The sequence below is a fragment of the Zootoca vivipara genome, chromosome 4 (assembly GCF_965207765.1).
Source record: "Zootoca vivipara chromosome 4, rZooViv2.hap1.1, whole genome shotgun sequence".
Lineage (NCBI taxonomy): Eukaryota > Metazoa > Chordata > Lepidosauria > Squamata > Lacertidae > Zootoca > Zootoca vivipara.
In genome coordinates, this window is record NC_142587.1 from 81,233,978 (window position 1) to 81,257,684 (window position 23,707).

Consider the following 23,707-nt stretch of genomic DNA (forward strand, 5'->3'; position numbering starts at 1 on the left):
ACTCCACCCCAAAGAGAAATAGAATGATGGTTTCAGAGATAAATTTCAATTGTATGGTAAGACATTAGCATGAGTCTAAACCTCTGCTGTTCATGAAATGATTATGGGTGCCTCTTCAAGATCACTTAATACAAGTTGCTCATTTTAACAGCACTTGTCCCCGCAATTAGGCTAATTAAAGGAGATGAAAGGATAGATTTTTGAAAACAGGCTTCATGCATATTTATTTGCTGAATGGCAGATATGGTTTAGTGATTGAGTAAGGAGTTGTTAACTCAACCAAAGGAGCTAAGATTATTTGAGTGTATTTCCTCCAATGAGCAGATGATTGCTTCCAGCTTTGACCACTCTTCTTCTTCTTCAACTTTTGAGTTACTTCACTAGCCATCCTTAAAGCTCTTTGTCCTATAAATAATAATATGTGGATGTTCCGTGTTGAAATATGGGAATATTTACAAAAAACTTGCTGTTTGTTTTCCTCTAGAATTAATTTTTTAAAATAAAATATAAAAGGGTTCAATATTCCTGTTTCACAATCTGGAACTTAAAATAATAAAAAAACATAGGGTTCTGCCATCCATGAACAGAAGGGCTCGTTCCATTCACAAAAGGCTTTTTCATCCTTGGAGGAATTCTGCAGATTGAGGGTGGGGGATGCATTCTACCGATTTCCTCCTCTCCCTGCTGCTTCCAGTACCACATCCTGCACTGTTCTGCAGGACCCCTAAGCACTGTAGATGTTCAGTGTGTGCAAGGGAAAGGGAGAATTAGCATTGTGTTGATCCAGATCTCTAAGCAGAAACTCCACATACACAACCCAATGTATATAGACTCAGTGTGTGCAGTTTGTAGCCTGTAAATATAGAGTACAGATTGTATAAGCCTTTGTGCATACTAGATGTATGCACTTTGCAGAAGTTATGGCTGGCTGAGGGTGAGGCAAATGCCATGCATTAAATGTCCCCTGATTTGAAACAGGGCTAGTATATATGCTATACTGTATCATAAAGCAAAGATACCACTGATCTGATTATTTTACTGAAACCCTTTCTGATGTCGGACTAGGTTACTTTTGTTATGAATTTATTATGACGGCAGTACAATGCATATAGCATTTTAACATAACCTCATACAGGAAACTTAAGATGTTAGAGTGAAATATGTGTTGATATTCATAATGTTTTCAGCAATCAAGGCTTCATCTATATCCCTGTCCTATGAAGCTTTTATTGGTAGAATGCCTGAAGGATTGACTTAAACATACTGTTTAAAACTCCCTAATTCTAGGTCAAACAATTGACATTCACAAAACCAATGGCTTCAAAAAAAATCAGGTTCTTTGTTCTTTCTTACATGCAGTGTCTATTGCCACATGAAGGCCCAGGCCACATATAAGCTTGGTTCAGCCATTATGATCTCAAACCTAGAATGAGCCATGTATCCCCTTTGCCAAGTTTCAGCAAATATTTCCTTGCTTCTTAAACCACATGCTTTCCATAATGCCTGAAACTATGACTTAAACACTTCCGACAAATTTGAATATCAAACCAGGATCTAATCCTGTTTTGATAACTTGGCTACTAAAACATAGTTTGTGCTAAATTATTACCGTATATCTGAATTATTACCGTATATCTGAACTAGGCCATATATATCACACATAAATACATAAATATATGCCTTTATTTATGCACAAAATACATAAATATATTGAAACAAAATTGTAAGTTATATGTTCCTCCAGTAAAAAAGAGTTAATTATTCTCAGGAGTTACAGCTAGCAGGCATATGGGAACCTCAAAAAAAGTTAGCAACTGCTTTGTAAAGCAAATGTGTGTAGCTTATGGCACTTATTTTGGTGGATTAATCTTTGACTGCTAAGTCTGTGATCTTCCTCTAGCATCCCAGATTTTTCTCCTCCTCCTCCTCCTTCTTCTTCTCCTTCTTCTTCTTCGGCAATCACTCATAGCCGAGTAATATTGTCTTCCATAAACATGGTTTAACAATGAGCCCATAAGAGACTGTGGAGGCCAGTTCTGGATCCACACGTCCTTCCACAGTGGGGACATCGGTTTCTGGGCGGGAGTTGATCACAGTGTGGATTTGCCAAGTGTGCCTTCCTCTTAGCACATTTCTCCCTTGCTTCCTGAGTTCGAGTGTCTTCAAAGCCCATCACACCTTTGGTCAAGGCTGTTCTCCAACTGGAGCGCTCGCAGGCCAGTGTTTCCCAGTTGTCAGTGTTTATACTACATTTTTAAAGATTTGCCTTGAGACAGTCTTTTCTTGACCACCAGCATTACTCTTTCCATTTTTAAGTTCGGAATAGAGTAGTTGCTTTGGATTAAGATAGGGAGGATAAAGGAGAGGTAAAATGTTTAGTTTTGGATAATTTTCATTACAAATTGCAAATGCTTGGTATAGACAGGCATCATCATCATAATTTATTTATATGCTGACCATCTGACTGGGTTCCCCTGGGTGGCTTCCAACAACAACTATTAATGATACAGTCAGCTTGCAACTTACATGGTTGGGGGATATTTAGCCCAGTGAAAGTGCCCCCTTGTTTTAATACACACTGTGATAATATATGCATAAGATTATAGATCAGGGGTCCCAAAACTAAGGCCCGGGGGCCAGATGCGGCCCAATCGCCTTCTAAATCTGGCCCGCGGATGGTCCGGGAATCAGCATATTTTTACATGAGTAGAATGTGTCTTTTTATTTAAAATGCATCTCTGGGTTATTTGTGGGGCCTGCCTGGTGTTTTTACATGAGTAGAATGTGTCCTTTTATTTAAAATGCATCTCTGGGTTATTTGTGGGGCCTGCCTGGTGTTTTTACATGTGTAGAATGTGTCCTTTTATTTAAAATGCATCTCTGGGTTATTTGTGGGTCATAGGAATTCATTCATACTTTTTTTTCCAAAATATAGTCTGGCCCCCCACAAGGTCTGAGGGACAGTGGACCAGCCCCCTGCTGAAAAAGTTTGATGACCCCTGTTATAGATGAAGTTATTGAAAAGGAAAATCTGACCTTCAAGAGCAGGAAAACCTTTTTGCTTTTCTTCCTGGCAGCCGTCTGTTCTCCTACCAGACAAAAATCATTGCATGTGACATGCACCATGATGAGTTTTTTTTGTTTTTTTTACTCTTTATAATAAAGCACTTGACATTTAGATTTTATTATGATGTGTAAAAGTCCCAAGCAGAAGCTGATTAATGTGGGCACTTTGCAGTAGGGGACAAAAAGAAGGATGGAGACAGTTTACTCTGAAATTTGTAATGACTCAGAATGTTAAATGCTGTATTCTTTCCTTTGCTTGTCAGGAGAATTACTAAAGTAAAAATATGTGCTTGTTTTTGTGGCTTGAAATTTCCTTTTTATTGGTAGCTTGTACATTGTGTAATGCTACAGTAGTTCGCACATAGTTCTTTCATATGCTGTTAGTTAAATGAAATGGACAGTAATGACCATAGGCCTAATAAAATTTACTTAAAGGTAACTGAGGCTCTAATCCTGTAATCTCTGTGACTTACTTCTGAGTAAACATGTGAGATCAGGCTACATGCCTCTTTGAATTCATTGAGACACTTCCAGAGAAGACTACTTGGGATCTCATTGTAGCATCCTAATTCTTCTTACTGGACTACCACATTTGTGTTTGGGTGGGAATGTCTCAGCGCACTACTACAGATCACAGTGTTAATCGTCAAGGCTGGCAAGTGAGCAAGACAGTTCCTGGTGACATAGCTGCCAAAGTTCTCCCTTTTTTAAGGGAAATTCCCTTATGCTGAATAGGCTTCCTCGTGAGAAATGGGAAAACTTGGCAGCTATGCCTGGTGATGGTGGACAGAGACATAGTCAAAGCAGCATGTGAAGGCAAAAACCCAAGTCAGTGGCCGAGGGAAGGTGCACTGGTGGGCACCTCAGTGAGTACACAGGGAGCTAGGTTAATCTTTATTAAGAAGGCAAGTTGCTTAGCAAAAGAGCAGCAGGAGAAAGTACTAGAGGTTTATAGTTCCTGATGAAGTATCCTTGGCTCACATGGTCACCTGATGCAATGCAGAATCAACAGCGCTTTGCCTGGGTGTGGCAGACAGCAGGCGTAATATGTCTGGTGTTCTTCCTTCCAGGCAGCTGTCCTGACAATGGCCAAAGTTACAGTTTACATGCCATTTCGTTTCAGGAAAGCTGCCTTTACTGGTGCAGAGAGTACTGTGCTTGAGTTGGGTTGCCAGCGTTCTCAGGTTTATAATGGTGTTCCAGCTGTGTTGCAGGGAAAAAAAACACTGGTACGAATATTGAACGTTGTTCTTTTTGCATGCATTATTTGTGTATGAAATGTGGAGGATAGTGGGAGGAATTCAACATAGCATTATGGCGATAATTCTGTCAGCTTAAGCATTTCAACTTGCCAGACAGAACAATCTCACCTCTCTTTCACCATGCACTTTTTCTGGAGTTTCCCCCCTGACCTCCCACAAGTGCAGGAGGGTGGGGGCAACCCCACGGTGCTACTGGAAGTCATTGTGCTGGCTTCAATTCATTGTCAATCCAGCCCAGCCTCTAAAAGGAAGAAAGCTGTTGAAAGGCTAGGAAGGGAGGTGGGAGATGCTTGAAAAGCAGAGGCTGGTCGAGCACTTTGAGTTTGAGGAGGTGTGTTATCGGAAGTACAGTTTCAAGCAGAATAGGAAACATCTGGGTTTACGTTAGACAGGATACTAAGTGTGGTATCTCCTTTGTGTCTGATTCATTTCCTATACAGTACTCTAGACTGGTATTTTCCTGCTCTGTCTTCATTATTAAGCAGCATTTAATAAGTTTTTTTATATCCTAGTAGCCTTCAAAACAACTTTGAGGAACTTAAGTAGACCATGTATGGAAATTGGGGGAGTTGTTTTGAAATTGAGAACTTGTTTCTACTACTGTACTACTATTACTACTACTAATCTTATTATTTATATGCTGCCCATCTGACTGGGTTGCCCCAGCCACACTGGGCAGCTTACAACATAATATTTAAACACAAAGAACCTCAAACATTAGAAACCTCCCTGTACAGGGCTGCCTTCAGATGTCTTCCAAAAGTCAGATACAGTAGATGTTTGTTCAAGAAGCACAATACTTTTGCAATACAAAAAGCATGTGGACTACAAAATGACTCAATCCATCTTGTCTCAAGTCAATACGTTAGTTTGTAAACCAGCTGAAGTTGGCAGTGTGGTGGTCAGATCATTACACAAACAAGCTGCATTTGAGTATGAATTTTAAGGGGAAATAAAAGTGGAATAGGTCCCTAGTATGTTTGCATACTGGGTAGGGAACAAAAACATTTACATAATAAAAGAGTGTGATTTAACTTGATATTGCTGAAGGGAAGACATTTAAAATGGTCACTTCTAGATAATTTGGAATGCTCTTAGTTCATTCCTAGAAATAAGCAGCCAGACAATCTCTTGAATTCCCAAAATAAACCTTTAAGCCTGTCAGAAATTATTCAGTATCAAATATTTGTGTGTGGAGTCCAGATGATTCAGGGTGGGTAAAAAGATGCCAAGACTTTCAGAACGGTGCCAATGGCCTGAATTCAGGTTCAGTTGGAAGAGATCAAAAGATATAGGGCATAATCCACTGGAAAACATATCCTGCACAAATCCCACTAAAATTTAATGGGAGCACAAATTTGGGAGTCAGTATCCAAATGTAAGAGCCTAAGTCTAGGGAGAGAATGCTTGACCAGTTCCTTGTAAACAGACATTCTCCATGCATACAACTTTTGAATAGATTAAAAACTCACAAAAATGCAGTGTGTGTGTGTGTGTGTGTGTGTGTGTGTGTGTATGAGAGATGTTGCCAAGAACAATGCACAAAGTCTTTGTGAAAGGTAGGCCTGTATTCCTTATGGTAGCACTTTGCCAATTTTGTGCCTCAAACATTGTAGGTTGTACAGGATGGTGTAGTTAGTTGAATCACTTCTGTTGGAAGTGGCATTAGTTTTCGGAACAGCTCTTGCAGTTCATAGCAAAGATGCATGGTTAGTGGTTTTTTTCTATAAAATTTCCTACCTATATTTGAATATGGCTTCTAATTTGTAGGTATTTTTGGTGATGGTTAAAGAATTGCTGCAGGTGTTTTAGGGTACATTATTATTAGTCAACTTTTTGTACCTGTTGCCATATTTCTGGATGAGGAATTTATACCTTGTTAATGGCCTTATGATTATTTACTATTATTCATTACATTTATATAGGTGCTTATCAGTAGCCCCTGACTTACAACCACACAGTTTTTCAAAAAAACAATTTGATAGCTTAAACCAGTGTTTCCCAAACTTGGGTATCCAGCTGTTTTTGGACTGAAACTCCCATCGTCCCTAGTTAGCAGGACCAGTGGTCAGGGATGATGGAAATTGTAGTCCAAAAATAGCTGGAGACCCATGTTTGGGAAACACTGGTTTAAATCAACAATAAAATACAGCAAAAAGTCCTTGCCACAGACAGCTTAAACCAGTTTACAGCCCAGATTTAAAACATGAATAAAAAGCTCTTTATGTCATGCCAGAAAGATTGCATAGGAGGCATCAGTCAAGCCTCTCTGGATATTCTGTACCAAAAAGCAACTCTGTGTAGCCACTTGCCTTGATGAAGCACCTGGAGCAATGCATGAAGAGGATCCTAAGATTCTGGTAGGCTATTTCATCAAAATCCACTTCTATATAACTTCCAGATCCTAGTTCACATCCCACCTTTTGGAGCAATGCAAAAGAAATTTGCTCCATCATTCTGACATACATACAGTACAAGGTAACATACAAGATAACTACCGGTAATATCCCTAGTTTAGTTATTCATTTTATCCCATGATCAGATAAAATTGTTCTTTGTATAATTTGGAAGTTCAGTGCTATTGTCTTGCTTTTAGACATTTTCACCAACTCCCTTTGTTTATTTATAAACATGGTGTTTGAATGTGCCTTTTATCTATTCTAACCCAACTTGTTCTCACTCATTCTTCTTGAGAATCTTTTGATCGAAATTTAGGACCCTTTATTCTACAGCTAACATGAATTGAAACATGGTTTGATCTTTTTATACAGAAGGAGAAACTCTTCTGTTATAGACACCCCAGTTTAGTGGTGATAGTTTTTTATTTTGAGAAGAAACCCACCCACCCCTCAATGATTTAGCTAATGTGTAATTCTGTTGCATCTTTCCTTTCCCTCCACAATGTAAAGCATGAATTACTCCTAATAATCAGCAGGCCAATTCAGTGCATTCAGTTTGTTGATGATGATTGGATGTTGTGCTTGGTAAATATAAGATTACATTTTACAGGAGCAAATTTTTAGCTATTCAGTGACTTTGTGAAACCTTTTTACTGAAAATGCCTGCTTTAGGCTGTGTTGAAGCCATAGAAGTACCATATATTCACTAGAAATGTTTATATTTACTCTGCATTTATATGTTAGCATTGTCCACCCAGTTACCTGTTCATTGTTCCTTGCTGTTCTCAAAACAAATGCTGATAGGTGATGCTAGTCTGTGGGGCTTGGCTGAACAAATATTAGGCTTCTTTTGTATGACTTACTTGCAGGACAAGCATAGGTAACTTACAGTGGTAAAATATAGAAACCAATTGGGTATTTGAGTTTAATAAAGTTTACTAAATTGATTCCCGTGTGCTGCCAGTGGTCACTATTCCATATGAGATTAAATTTATTTTTAGTATGTTGAATCTGCTACTGGATGTATGTAATCCTGCTAGGCTAAATAAAAATAGACCAAGACCATGCCAGCAATAGTAACTAAAATCTAATAGCAAAAGTCTATTTTAAAACTGCTTTGTTGGCTTTATTTTGGTTACTGAACCTCTACCTGGTAACCTGTGCTACAATCAGGGCTGGCAAAAGGACCTGAACCTGGGCTTAATTGCAGAGCCAAGAAAGAGAAAGGGTTGTGGTGCAGGCACAAGGCTAATTCATATCTCGGCATATTTCCGCCAGATACAATAATCTGAACTGGGTCTTGGAGTATGAAAGAAATGGCAATTGCCCAAGAGCACAGTACATGTGTGACTCACCTGGTTTTGATTCTGGGTCTTCAGCAGGTTTAGCCCTCTGACAACTGAAGCTTATGGCTCCCTTACTGACACACTGACACTCTTTCTGCTTTGGTTGTCTGCATTACTTGAGCTTCATTTTCTTGAAGGAAAAGTGAAATGAATAAAATGGAAGAATGTGTGTATTTTGTATTCATTTGTCTCAGCTACTGCTTTCCCCCCACAAGAACTGAAATGAGCATAGCTTTTGTGATCAAGCCATTTCCTAACTAGATGCAACAATTTATGTGAAAGGAGTTGTTTTCATTTGCTGAACACACTGATTTTTTTCTCTTAAATTCTCTTAAATTTCTACTTTGGAAAATGGCAAAATAAATTTTCTCCAGGATTACCAGTACATTAAAATTAGATGATCTTTGCTCAGGTTTTATTAATATTGATTTCTAAAAGACTACATGTAGACTCACTCTAGTTTTTCTGGGTTTTTTTCCTAGTTACAATAACCTCAACTGGCGAAAAAGGTAAGAATGTTTCTTCACATATATTTCTTTGCATAGAGTGCATATCTTCATTAGCCTTGGTAAAAAGATGACATTTTGTTTGAGTTTTCAAATTCCATTCATGTATTTTTTATTAAGAACAGGTTAATGGCACAAATTTCCCCTACTCTTGTGTTCCTGCATGCCATTGGTTATGCATGTATGTGCTTCCTTGCATTTCTTTAAGTTTCCCTCTTATAGTTGCTGCCTATAATTATAATCCTTCTCTCTTGTGGTTGCTGCCTATAATTATAATCCTATCATCTTTGGAATTAGCACAGAGAGAAAATAAAGCGATGTAGCTAGGACACATTTAAAAAACGGGTGGTATCGGTAATGGATTTTCCATAGAGAAAAATTGCCAGGTATGCATCGGTTTAGCACTCTAGACATGCATTTGGCAAGCTCTGAGAAGTTGATAAACAAAAATGTTCCCGGGGAGAGTTTACCTGGCAGTTTAGGAGCCTCACATTGGGCTATTCATAAGCTGAAGTACTGCATCCTGAGGACTGCTGTTGCTACCACCTGTCAGGCTTAGGATTCATTTCTTTTCCCAAGAGAGTGTGTCGGAAGCTGCTGGAAATTGCTCTCACATTATTTTTGCATGAGAAATTCAGGGGCTGGAGTGTGGGGAGGGAATGTTTCAGTGGTACCTTGATTCTCAAACTTAATCTGTTCTGGAAGTCCGTTCCAAAACCAAAGCATTCCAAAACCAAGGTACACTTTCCCATAGAAAGTGCCAAACTTAATCCATCCTGGAAGTCCGTTTGACTTTCAAAATGTTCAAAAAACAAGGTGCAGCTTCTGATTGGTGCAGGTGCCTTGGAAACAGTAGCCAACAGCTGCATCAGATGTTCAGCTTGCGAAAAAACGTTTGAAAACCGGAACACTTCCGGGTTTTCTGCATTTGAGTACCAAGACGTTTGAGAACCAAGGTACCACTTTATAGAATTTAGAAAGAGGTTGCCAGTCTCCAGAAAGATTTTCTTTACTGGAAAGAATATTTGCCTTGATGGTTGAACAGTGGTGTGAAGCAACTGTCATTCTCTTTATTTTATTTTATTTTCTAATGTTTTAATCTTTCTGCTGTTATTGCTGTTGGAAGAATTCCATTTGACTTCAAACAGATTTCTTGAGATTGTGTGGCTACAATAGACATAACACATTCTCTACCAGTTTAAATGTGGCTTCGTGCAAAGAGTTCTGGGAATTATAGTTTGATTAGGATTGCTAACTGATTCCTCACAGTATTGTAGTGGTTCTCAAGGGGTGTGGCACCAGAGGTTGGCAAGTGTGCTGGGAAGATCCAAGGACAATCAAAGAAACATTTAAACATTTCAGTTTCGTAAAGTATCAAAATAATCCCTTTTATTTGCAGAATATGAATAGATATTTTTCCCCAAAATGAGATCAAGAGCATCAAGTGATACCGAGGACAAACTTCTCTCCATGCCTCTGTTTAAGAGCCTTGGAGCCTTGGCTGTTCTTCTACAGTTCGCCACAACACATTGTTGAGAACAGGGGTTTTCAATTCTGACCAATATGAGAGATCAGCAAAGAGAACAGCTTCTTTGTGTTGATGAGGAAATGAGAGTTTGTTTGCCTCTAATTAGACCCAGCGGCAGAGCAAGGCAATCAAGCGCCTGGGGCAGCACGCGCACCCTGTGCCCAGGGGTGGGGCCAGCTGCCCACAGGGTGGGGCCACCCAGGGCAGGACGTTCCACAGGGCCTCTGAGGAGTCTGCCTCCCTCCTCCCAATCAGCCGCCCTACAGCTGAGGGGGAGGTGGCAGGCGGACCGTTTGGGGCAGTGCGGAGCCTGTGAGCGCTCAAGCCACCATGTCACTCCCAGGAGAGATGTGTGGCTCGGGCGGGCTGCAGGCCCCGCGGTGAGTGCCATCCGGCATTTTGCCGCCCCCCTCAGTGGTGACACCTGAGGCAGACCGCCCCCACCACACCACCTTCCTCCGCCCCTGATTAGACCTAATATAAATAAAATTGCTCGGCAAAAGCAAGCTCACACCTCTCATTGAGTTGGTATACATCGGGTACATATATAAGAGGTTTGTTTATAATTATATTTTGGGAATGATTCATGTTATTATGTAGCTGCTAAGTTTTTTGTGTTTTGTATTATAAATCAAGCACTGCTGGGAAGATCCCCCCCACCCCCACCGATGTATTTCTTGTCAATAAGAAATTCGGTGTGGCGCAAACAAATTTTTATTCTGAAAGTGTGGCCCAGAGAGAGAAAAACACTTGAGAACCACTGTGGTATCGCAGTTCCATGGGGAGGGAATAGCTGCTTAATCAATTTAAACCTGTGGGATGCATATTTCCTGATTTTGCATTTCAAATTTTATCTTGAGATGCTTGTTTGAAGAATTGCCAAAGTGAGTGTCTGTCTGTGGGAAACCTAATTTATGTATATTCTGATCTATATTGCTAGGTTAGCTTTCTTATCACCCAGTCAACTGAATTTTTCCATTTGGCATTTGTTTTCCCCCTCCTTGTGAAGCCTTCCCTTGGTCTCGCTGTTCAGTGTTCTTTTGTTGGTAACCACTCTAGTTTGATTGTTTAGTTTCTTCCTCTTTCTTGTATCTGAATCTGTAGGAAGGCGCTTGTAGTAGAACTGTCTCTTATTCTGTGGTACACCTATAAAGTAAGATGCTTAATTTAGAAGAAGAAGGGGGGAACCCAACAGAATTATGGTTCTGCATGTGCTAAGTCACAAGAGCCACAACAAAAAGGTCCCAGTAATAGTCTCACAGTTCCTTTCTGAGGAAAAAAAATTACTGAGGCAAGATGCTGTATAGAAACTGCTAGTAAATCAGGATTAGTATTGAATGCATGCAGTTCCTCACTTAAATTTGTGCATTATGATTGCAATCAAACAATAATTGCCTGACATTACTTGGATTTTTGTGAATTGTTTGGATATAGACCCTTCAATAATAAAGTCTTACTTATAATTCCTGAAATTAAGAACTATTCAAACTCCGAACTTAGAAAATCTCAAGCTTAATTACTTTTCTACTTAAATTAAACATTCATATTTCCCCTCTGGATAATATCTGCAAGGATATATTCCAGAAAGACTACATATAAATATTTTAAATACTTAAGAATTAAATAAAATAATATTCTTGGCAGAGTTTTAAGGTTTCATATAACTTTCTAAAAGAAAGACTGTCACAGGAAAATCTAGCATGTGCACAATGTCTTTGGAGCAGATGGAATCCCCTAATGTTTCTGGGATTGCACTGAGGCTTAATTGTATATCTTCTTAAACTTCTATCCTTTATCAGACTGTGAAAGTAGGTCAATAATTTATCCTTTGGTGTGAGAATATTGCAGAAGTAACATTAAATATTCAACACCATGTGACAGTTTTCCCCACCCCATCAGTTAGTTATACAAAGTGCTTTCTTTCACCATTCTTAAGATTCTTCTGTAGATGCTTGGTAGAATTGATAGTATAGCAGCAACTGGATTTAAGATGCAATAGCAAGCCTGCTAATTAGTATTTTGTTATCTTCTTATTGTAGCTTTAATATACCTATTTAGAAAATCAGGTTGGATTAGGCCACTGGAGGAACGTATGGGCCAAAAAGCGACTGCACTTGGCAGTCTTGTAAATTAGTTGGGAACAGCTACGAATTGCTTCTTAATCCATAGTGTGTGAGCCTAGTAGCACTAGCTAAGGAGTAATTGCTTCTAGGTGAATGAATGCGAAGGCTGCTACAGGAGAGATGGAGCTCCCCAGTCATTTTTGTAGGCTAGAAGCTTCAAAGACTTATTTACAAGACTGTTAGAAATGTGAGCCACCAATTACTACAAAATGTGTTTAAAATCTGGGTTAAGTTAAACCAGTTAAGTCAAATCCACATTAGTAGAATTCCTCCCGACACTGATTCTATAGTTTTTTTCTCTTCAGAGCTGGCCAGGATAGCATGTCATTTGTTGTTCTGCGATCATCTCTTCAAAGTTATTTTGCTGATACAATGAAGAAAAACCATTGCATTTTTGTTTTGTTACTACAGCTGTATTCACTAAAACCTTATTTGTATTTTTTTTATTGCAGTTGTCTACCTTGTGGTTTTTCATCTGTCGTTTGTCATGTTTGTGTGGTCCTATTGGAAGACTATTTTTACATCTCCTGCCACTCCTTCTAATGAGGTAAAGGTTAACTTTGGCAAAACACTGCCTTTCTTGCAACAGAATTGTTTTTGCTACTGATGTTATGATGTGGCTTGCTTTTTTTCATTTCCATTCAGTAAGTAACCCTGTTCTGTTGTGAATGAAATTCTTAAGAATATTTTCTATGATTAACACATGATTGATGCCAACTCGCATTTCATTAATTTGGACATTAATGGTTCATGTTTCCATATGCTGTAATCTAAAAATGTGGCATTCAAGTAGGAGACGTTGTTTATCAGTTTCTCAATCTAATATTTTGAAATGGATATGATTTAGTTCACTGTATGTGTATCTCTGTAAGCATCCTTATTGTAACAATTTCCCATTGTGCTCAGTGACAAGTCTCATACTTGTTTAGAAATTCTTATAATTGTGAGTAGACTCCAAACAATACGCAAGCACAATATGGAAGAGCACTAAGTCAGCAGGGAGCCACCATTGTTGTACTGAGCAATGTGTCATATTTATCAATCCATATGTCTCATCAAAGAAGATTAAAACCAAAAAGTAATGCAGATATAGACTTATGGTCACATTCTCGTAAAACACTATTGAAACCTATTTGGCTAAATTAAATTAGGCATGACTCTTCCTAAAGTCATGGGTACTGTCTAAACTAAGTAGTGCTTGGAGCAGAACCATTGAAGTCAGTGGACTTAAGCTACTTAAGTCATTACTTCAGTCTTCTCTATTGTAGACAAAAAGTTGAGCTAAAGGATATTTTTACAGCTGAAAACATTTCAGTAGAAAAAAAATTGCTCTAAGGGCCCCAGAATGAAGGATATCTGCTGGCCAGATATACTATATTTTTTGTAGTTTTTTTTAAAAAAGACTCTTGTGTGTAGGTACCGGTAACCTAAATATTGTGACCCATGTACAAAGATGTTACTAATTGTTTGGCTACTCTGCACCACACTGCATCTGTTAGGCCTAGTGCAGATAAGGTATTTCTGATCTCCTAACCATGGTTTCCCTGTGTTCTTATCCAGTGAAATCCTTCAGGTTTTTTAATTTATTAATTAACATATTTTAGACATTGGTCACAGTTCCCACAGTGAAGGAGTTTTGGTCTCTTTTTGTGGCCAAGTCTGTTACGCCAAGATTGTTATCGCACATACCATAGTTGAGATTTTGTTATATGGCGGAAGCTGAGGTTGCCAGGGAGCATATGTGTCAATTCCTAACAAGCCTGGATCAATTGACCAGTTAGCTAAGCTTTCATTATTATTAATTATTATTAAGAGGAATATGTAGCAAAACCTCTTACTTGGGACAAGGCATCTCCTTCTCTAGTCCCATTACTTGCACACTCGCCATGTAAAGGACCAGGGCTGTCCATATATTATAAGACATATTAATTATGCTTTGAGTTGCTTTGAGTTTTCTCCTCCAATACTGTATGTATTCTTGAGTAGCAATAAAGAGGTACCGATCTAACTGATAGAAAAATGCATTCTTGTAGATTGAAATAATAGGAAATCTGTGTTTAAAGAGCATGCTCCCTGCATAGAGTATCTCTTTATTCATATATTATGGTGGATTTATCTCCCAAGTTAATGGTGTCCAACTTGCTCTTTCAAATACCTGATGCAAATATAGAAGAATATTATTTTAGTTTATTAAAACAACCATTCTTACATAGTGGGGGAGCCTGTACTACAAAAAGAATTGACTGCAGGTTTTGCTGTACTGCAGTGCCACATTTTGTAAATGAAAAGAACAATTGGTTTTGTCTGACACCCTGGAAAGAAACAGGAGAACAAAGGGATGCTGTTTTTTCCAGTTTAATTGGAAAGTATTCTGCACCTTGCTTGAAACCCTTCTAGGGTTTTTTGTTTGCTTTTTGCGAGCTCATGTTATTTCAAACATATGTAGATATTGTTGGGGAAGAAGATGCTGTGGCGCTCTCAGCACCTAAAGATGATATAAATGGAGCATTGCTTTAAGAAATTCTTGAATCAATCAGTGTTCTGGTGGTGGTGGTAGTTTTACAAGAGTGTTTTAAAGTATCCTGCTTGCTTACTGACATAAAAAGCTTGTCTGAGCTTCATCTTTTAACAGCTTCTTTGCAACACCCTTGCTCTTGTCTAGCTGCCAGAATATTTATATGATGTTCTTACTTGGGGCAGACATGCCCTGCAAAGTAAATTATTATTAACTGAGCAAGTCCCTTAGACATTCTGGTTGCATAATTACTTTAGACTATACAGTACAGCTATTAGTGTCTTCCTGGGTACATTTTATTCTGTTATGTCCTGACAAGGACATTTAAATGGCCCCTTCTCCGGGGCTTTAACAGTAAACCGACTCAACAAGAATAAGCTGGAAGTATGAAATGTCACATGCTAAATTTATGTGCATTGCACTGGTGTTAAAGACCATGGGGCAGGGCCAGAAACAAAGCAGCAGCCTTAGTAATATGGGGGGCTCACCTTAGGGATGGATCAGAGGCTGAAACTGGTGTAGAATGCAGCAGCTATGTTGCTTGTGGGAGCAAACGTCCTCCAGCACGCAGCACGTTGCTTGCGGGATTTACACTAGCTACCAGTCTGTTACTAGGTCAAGTTCAAGGTTTTGGAACCAACATATAAGGCCCCATACGTCTCAGGACAATATGTTACTTGAAAGACAGCCTTATCCAGGCATAGGCAAACTCTGGCCCTCCAGATGTTTGGAACTACAATTCCCATCATCCCTAGCTAACAGGACCAGTGGTCAGGGATGATGGGAATTGTAGTCCCAAACATCTGGAGGGACGGAGTTTGCCTATGCCTTAATAATAATAATAATAATAATAATTTATATTTATACCCCACCCATCTTGCTGGGTTTTCCAGTAGATCCCTGCAGTCTACAGAAAAGTTTATCCTGCAAGTACCAAAGATTTCAGAATTCCGCTCCATGGTAACTTGGAGCAGAGGTATTAATACAGCTGTTTCTGTTCTGTTGAATAGCATTCCTGTCAAGATTCTATAGGTGCCCACTATCCACTTTCTGAAAACAATGAAATATATTTTTCTTCCAACAAGCTTTCCTAGCTGAGTAAATGGGTCTCTGCAATGAGTGTCAATTTTGTATTGCTTTAGTTTTGTTTTAAATGTATCTGCTGGGTTTTTTGTGTTTTTAACTCTCTCTTTTTTGCTATTTTTATTGTGCACTGCATTGAGACAGTTGTGGAGACTTTAATCAGTGAATTAATAACGATGATGATGCAGACTAGTTTATAATCTGGTTTTCAGAGTAGTTAAACACATTATGGAACTGTGCATAAATGAGAACTTTGGGTCTTGAGGTTGTGGTGGCCATGGTCCTTGGAGTCCCAAGACATGCTCCTCATTGGATTGTGGTGAATACTTTGATATCAACACCTGTGAAAAGGGGAAATTCTATGTTCTTTCCTGCACCCTTTCTCCACATCTGCTCTGGAGGCTTAGGGGAACTCCTAGAACAGATACGTTGCAGGGAGAGGGGAGTGAAAGGATGTTCTGTTGCACAAATGGAAGTCCTTGCACTAACTGAACAAGTTAACGGAATACAGTCTAGAATCCCAAGTCACAGCTGGTGTAGAAAGAAGTGTTTCTTTCCTAATTTGTGAGGATGAGAAAGAACGAAGGAATCATCTTGGAGGATGCATACCGAAGGTGCATTAGTCTTGGCAGACCCAACATCCTGTTTTCTTTAGCCCGCACCCCCTTTAAGGAAAAACAAGAAGCAGTCTGTTTGATTCCATTCAGCCTGTTGAACTCACAGACGTGGTCAAGCAGGCAGCAACACATATTCACAGAGAGCATCCTACTTTATAACTAGGGGGAGTGATTGTTAGACACTTAAAGAAGCATCCATATAGTACGTTTGATTTGGCAGCCATACTTGTATTCAATTCAGTTCTTGTCTCCTAGGTTTTTATTTTGCAGGGGAGGGGTTGCCAGGCAAACATGTACCTTGAAATGCAGGCTTATTTAGTTTGTATCTGCACCCTGAGAATCATAGAAATTGTAAAGTCGAAAGGGACGAGGCCCTGGTGCTTTTTCACAGTGATCTAAAAGTTCCTTATTACACATGAGTAACACTTTCAAAAACATTTTGAAATTGATTTGTAAAGTATAGCTATGAATTTGTTTTCTCCTGCAAATTTCTGCTTTGAATTGCTACCGGGTAACAGAAACCCTCAAAACAAATTGATGTATTGTCTAGCTGCTATTATGTGACATAAAAAACCCATAGTTCTGTTGTTGTCTTTTTTCAGTTCTCTTTGTCCAAATCAGATAAGGAACAATATGAAAAAGAAGAGAGGCCAGAATCCCAACAAGAAATCCTCAGAAGAGCTGCTAAAGACCTCCCAGTCTATACTACAACAACCTCAAGAGGTTAGCTTGCAAAGAATCCTAGCACTGCATAAACTCCTTAATGATGCTATCAAGTTTGATTGGATTGGGGCCATTCAGCAGGCATGATCCTTAGGCTTACATGTTTCCTCCCTTACTTCTGGATTCTTGGCAAACAATAGTTTGCCATATCATTTGAACCTGGCAAACCAGGGTTGGAGAGCTTGGTTTGAATGAAGTTTCATAGGCAAACCATAGTTCCCTTGATTTGGATAAACAGGTAACCTTTAGTTTTCTGAGAGTCTGCAAGTAAGGAAAGTAACTGGCATGCATAAGTGGAAGAGTGGGGAAAGGGAATTGCAATGGTGAGGTTAGTTCGGGCATCTCCAAACTTCGGCCCTCCAGATGTTTTGGACTACAATTCCCATCTTCCCCGACCACAGGTCCTGTTAGCTAGGGATCATGGGAGTTGTAGGCCAAAACATCTGGAGGGCCGCAGTTTGGGGATGCCTGGGTTAATTAGTTCTTCTGATGAAACCATGGTTTTGCATTGTGTTTCAGCTAATTCACTGTGCTGAACCATCTAGTTCTTCAAATTGATTTTAGCCTGTTTTATCTATTAACCAAGAGGCAGACAGGTTTTCTAAAGTAAAGCCAGTTCTGGAATTGAACTTTGCACAGAGACGTAGATGCTTGGGGAGAATTTAAAATATGTGCATCTGTGATCTGTAGCAGGAGAAGAAAGATAGCAGCTGCACACACTCATGCTCTCAAAACTTGGCTTAATAAGCTAGGATGTGTACGTTGCACCTGCATGCAACCTCTGTGCTTCCCATTATGTGTAAACCAAGAACTGTGGTTAATTTCTTCCAAACAAGGCAGGATCCGGAAGCCAACTTTAAACAGTGGGTTAAGCCATATTTAAATTCTGCAGACCAGACCATAAGCACATAAGAAGCACCTCCTGGTTCAGCCATTGGTACATCCAGTCCAGCATCCATTTCCCACAGTGGCCAACCAGGTGGCTGTGGGAAACTAGTAAGCAGGACCCGAGTGCAAGAGCATCCTTGTGTCATTGTGTCCATAATGTTTAGATTACATTTATCTTTAGCTCACCACTTGTCCAAATATGTATCTTGCATTCTAGTTCTTGTCATGATTGCTTGCCTCAACCTCTGCTATATGTGAGCTACCAGTCACCTTTACAGTACACTGTGTATTTTGCTAAAGCAGACTCTTGGCAGAATCCTATTTTGAGGTCTAGATTACCTATGACCTTTGGATTGCTAAACTACAGCTTCATATTTAACACCTTGATTTTAATGTTTAATATAGCCATAAGATACTGCGATAGATGCCAGCTCATCAAGCCTGATCGATGTCACCACTGTTCTGCCTGTGACCTGTAAGTACTTGGGGGTACTTAGCCATGGGGTAGGATAGAATTCTTCAGATTTATGCCTCTTAGTGTTGTCAGTATCAGGCACATGTTCACACCTGAAACTACTGTGTTATTTTTCCAGGTACAGGATGGTTCTCCACAAAAATAAGTTTCACCAGGGAGTTCCTGGGTTTATATCTCATTGTCTTAAACACTATGCTTCTCTGCCTTCACTTTGCATTCCTGTGTTCTGTTAGCACTTTTGATGTTGTCTGTACTGCAGTGACCTGCTGGAAGATATTTGCTTGTAGTCATATGCTTTAGATTTAGAACATGCTATGAAAATTAGATATGTATATGCACATATGTGTCACTTCGTGAAAAATTAGTTTGGGAGAGATTTTTATTGGGGAAATGACTGTAGAAGAGGAAGCATTCCCCCCCCCCTCTCTTCAGCTATTTTTTCATTCAGGCTTCCTTGGCTGCTGTCAGAAAGAGGGGGAGTGGGAGAGGAAAACAAACTTAAAATAAAAAGTTAAAAACTAAAAAGTAAGGAAGAGGAAGACCTACACAACATCTTGCGTGGCTCTGTAGTGGGTGGGAATTTTGGCAACTGTGATGTTTGCCTGGATGTTGAAATGATTTAACAGGCTTTGAAAGATAGAGATATTAGGGATATGTACAGGCTCCAGGCCTTGCATTGTACCTGATCTGCTTCTGAAACACACTGTGTTTTCTCTGTTTTGATCTGTGTTTCAGTTTCTCTGCTACTCTGTATACAATTAAGCTTTGTGGTTTTCCCATTCAGTATAATGGATAACCTAACAACAAGCATAACATTTCCCTCTTTTGGCCAAAATAACTTACAGACACAGTAGCCCCTCTCAATGAAGCTTTCACTTTTTAAAAAATTCCCAGCTGTTGTGCTTTAACAAACAAACAAAACAAAAAAACCCAGAGCCTCACTTCTTGCAAAACATGTGGGCCACCCTAGAGAAACACAGAGGTAGGGAAACATTGTTATATGGCACAGAAAAGAAAAGAAAAAGAGTGGCAGTGTGACCCAGAGCTTTGTGGGAACCTAGTCTGACTCAGAGGATATAATGACATCATACTTTGATGGGAGGAGGCTGAATAACTAATTCAGCTTTTTATTTGATCAGTGCACACCTCCATTATAGACAGTCTTGTTTGGAGAATCCACATTTGTACTGTTTTGTCATCATTAACTTTATTGGAAATGTCTTTCTTTTTTCCTTAGGTGTGTACTGAAAATGGACCATCATTGTCCTTGGTATGCTTCTCCCCCCTCCTCCCTTGTGTTCTTAATTTTTGTCTGCACAGAGAGAAATAACTAAACCACTTATTGCTGCAGGATGAACCAGGAACAGGGATAACTAGGAGTGACTACCTCCTCTGGGGAAATTTGGATGCTACATTAGTAGGAGTTGGTCTTCTGGCAAAGTCTAAATGTATATTGGGTTCTATTGATTTTTATAACAGATTACATTCCCAAAATGAAAGCCTAAGGCTGCGGTCATATTCTGTTAAAATTAATGGGAGGTTTTATACTGAAGAGGATTGCACCATAAAAAACATTAATATTATTACGTAGTGACAGTTTCTACTGAATGGTTTTAATACTTCCCTTCAGAAGGCTTAGAGTTTTAAAATAAAATCAGGTTTAGAGCAAAAAAGGATCATTAGAATGAAAGAGACAATTTGTGAATAAATGGAAACAACTGGAGAAAAATACAAATTGTATTCATATTTGCACAGTTAATAAGCAACATTTCAGTCATTTTTAATTGATAAAGGGATGGTTTTTAAAAATCGATTTCAAGTGTTATGCATTGTAAAAGAGAGCAAAGTATCCTGACCTAAAGGGAAAAAAATTCACTAAAGGGAAACTTTTTCACTTTAGGCATTTAAGTTACTTCCAGAAAACAGTTTGCCTAATTCTGTTTGCAATAGCAAACCTAAAAGATAGAACCTTTTAATGCCTGCCATTCTTCCAGGTTTACTTAGCAGTTTTTCTTTTCTTTTCTAGGGTGAATAACTGCGTGGGATTTTCAAACTACAAGTTTTTCCTCCTGTTTTTATTTTATTCTCTCCTGTATTGTCTTTTTGTTGCCTCTACTGTGCTGCAATATTTCATAAAGTTTTGGACAGTAAGTTTTAAAAATATATATCATATCTTAGATATTTTATCTGTCTGTCTCCGTGTGTTTAAACATCATGCATTTATTGTTGACATACCACATTTAACCATCAGTTTGAAGTGGCTGAAGGAATAAAAACCTACTGATAGTTAATCTAAATTTATTTATTTAATAATGTGTGCTTTTTCAGATTCACTAGAGCTGGAAAACTCTGGGACAGTTTTTGCTCTGCATGTTTTAAGAGACCACATTATGTTCATATGACATTTATAACTCAAAAAATGTAAGCATTGCCCTCATCTAATTCCAAAATAATGATCTTCACTACTCTGATTGAGTAGCATTATTTACTTTATATTAAATCACTACCTGAATATACAGTACTATGAAGGCTGTAGACCAGAGGTTTGTGCCACAAGAAGCCAAAAATGCCTCATGTTGCCAATGGCTGTGGACTTGCACTGTTGTGCTTCTGAAAAACATGGAAGAGAGCTTCTTATTTAATGAGATAACTTCTTACATTAAAGAAGTCAGTTTTGATTTCAGAAAACAGTTTGTGTGTGCATGTATCACAAGTAGAAAAGGAAAATCTTTGACCGACAGAGTAAATTCTCTTTCTTAATATTCCATGAGATCTTCTCTTGTGAGGATAAAGACACCCTTCTGAGGGTTGGTTAGGCATAGAGAAATATAGGCCTTATAGAATCATAGAATTGTAGAGTTGGAAGGGACCCTGAGAGTTGTCTAGTCCAATGCCCTGCCATGCATGAATCCTGCCCACATCCTCAAACCACCAGCCTTCTGGTTAACAGCCAGACATGCTGATCCACTGTGCCACAAAGGGCTTTATTTGGCCATTCATTTATTGGCTTGTTTCCCATTACATCTGATTTGGGAAACTATGGTTACCAGTTTCAGAACAGGCCAGGATCTTAGATCAGCTTTAAATGGTAGTTTAAGATCCTAACTTGTTTCTTATTTGAAAACCACCCTTTCTGGGTTTTGAGATAATGGGGGAAACAATGGTTAACTGGAGGCTTATTGCAACCTCCTGAGAAGGAAAGGGTGATATTTCTTTAAGCTGAGCTAAATACAGCTGAACTGAGACAGACTTGGCAAACGCCATCCAGTGAGCTTTCTGCCTGAAACATGGGAAGCTACTTTATATCAAACGACTGGTTCATCAAGCTCAGTATCGTCTACACCAGTGATGGCCAAACTTGGCCCTCCGGCTGTTTGGGGACTACAATTCCCATCATCCCTTACCACTGGTCCTGTTAGCTAGGGATGATGGGAGTTGTAGTCCCAAAACAGCTGGAGAGCCAAGTTTGGCCATCACTGGTCTACACTGACTAGCAATGGCTCTCCAGGGTTTTAGATAGGAGTCTCTCCCAACCTTGCGTAACGATGATAAGGACTGTACTTGGAACCGTCTACATTCACAGCAGATGTTCTGTGCGTCCTCACCCAGTGCTTTAAACATGACAGGATGCATCCAAAATTCTGTGCTTGGCACCACATACGCTTTCTGGGTTTACCAATTATCTATGATAGAATCATAGAATTGTAGAGTTGGAAGGGACCCCGAGGGTCATCTGGTCCAACCCCCTGCAATGCAGGAATCTCAGCTAAAGCATCTGTCAGAGAGTTGTTGCGGCTACTCCCGAGTAAAGACGCTCCAATCCGTTGTGTCTTTCAAGGTTTTATTGTGCATGCTATTTACAGTGCAGAGATAGCAGAAAACATGACCGCCTAGTCACTCTCCGAACCCGGCAATGGCGCCCGTCGGCTTCGGGGCCAGCATAATAACCTGGGCACCCCGAAACGCTGCCCCTTCGCCCTGCGTTTGGGCGCGCACCTCAATCCGGGTGCCGGAAGGAGTGGTGTCCCTTCTTCCCCTTGTTGGCTGGGATGGTGCCTGAGCTCCGACGCCTCCCTGAGCCGTCCCTCCTCCCCTAAATGGTCAGAGTGGTACAGGGGCTCCGATACGTCACTGAGCCCTTCTTCCACTGTCTGTTCCCCAGAGCATTGCCAGGGCTCTGATGCCTCGCTGAGCCTTCCCCCCTCCATTCCGCTTTCCCCTGACCCTCTGCTAGCGCTGTCGCTGGGCGAAGTGCTGGTCAGGATGATGTGGGGAGGCTCTCTGTAGGGAGTCCCCCTGACAGCATCCATGAGAGATGGCCATCCAACCTCTGCTTAAAAACCTTCAAGGAAGGAGAGTCCACAACCTCTCATGGGAGACAGCTCTTGCTGTCAGAACGTTTTCCCTGATATTTAGTCTGAATCTCCTTTCTTGTAACTTGAAGCCATTGGTTTGAGTCCTGCCCTCCAGAGCAGGAGAAAACCAGCTTGTTCCCTCTTCCATGTGACAGCCCTTGAGATATTTGAAGATGGCTATCATATCTCCCCTCAGTCTGCTCTTTTCCAGGTTAAACATACCCGCAGCTACTGTTCTCGGTAACTGTCTTGAAAGTTACTAAAATATATTAGAAGAATTATATATAGCAATGCATATGGTACAAATGAGACAAGTGTCTCTGGGCAGCTATTGGTAATAGGCAGATAGAATTGTAATATTATTTCATGTGATAATGTAATATCAGTCAGTGGCTCTGAGATACTGGAACTGGTTAATCTAAAGATGTAATTAATGTTTTTATTAATAAAAATAAAATTAATAATTTTATTATTTATACTCTGCGGTTTTCCCAGCCACTTTGGGTGGCTCCCAACAGAATATTAAAAACACAATAAAACATCAAACATTAAAAACTTCCCTAAACACATTTCATTCCTGGTCTCTCTCTCTCTCTCTCTCTCTCTCTCTCTCTCTCTCTCTCTCTCTCTCTCTCTCTGTGTGTGTGTGTGTGTGTGTGTGATTCCCATTATTTTTTCAAGAGACTACTAGATATTCTTGATTTCCTCTGTTTTTCAGATATGTGAGTTTTAGCTCACTAACATTTTGAAAGGAAACATGCTGCTTCTCCATCAGTTCTTAGAAAGATACATTCTAAAGCAGTGGTTTCCAACTGGCATAA

At 39.6% G+C, this 23,707-nt stretch overlaps 1 protein-coding gene across 1 annotated transcript in view; it reads left to right on the forward strand.

Moving 5' to 3' along the window:
• Positions 1-23,707, forward strand: part of ZDHHC20 (zDHHC palmitoyltransferase 20) — a 37,912-nt gene that overhangs the window by 2,907 nt on the left and 11,298 nt on the right. The window contains exons 2-7 of the mRNA XM_035115097.3: positions 8,556-8,582; positions 12,683-12,777; positions 17,048-17,168; positions 18,462-18,531; positions 19,769-19,801; positions 20,558-20,678. Coding sequence (XP_034970988.2) covers positions 8,556-8,582; positions 12,683-12,777; positions 17,048-17,168; positions 18,462-18,531; positions 19,769-19,801; positions 20,558-20,678 — 467 coding nt within the window. The remainder of the gene's footprint in view (positions 1-8,555; positions 8,583-12,682; positions 12,778-17,047; positions 17,169-18,461; positions 18,532-19,768; positions 19,802-20,557; positions 20,679-23,707) is intronic.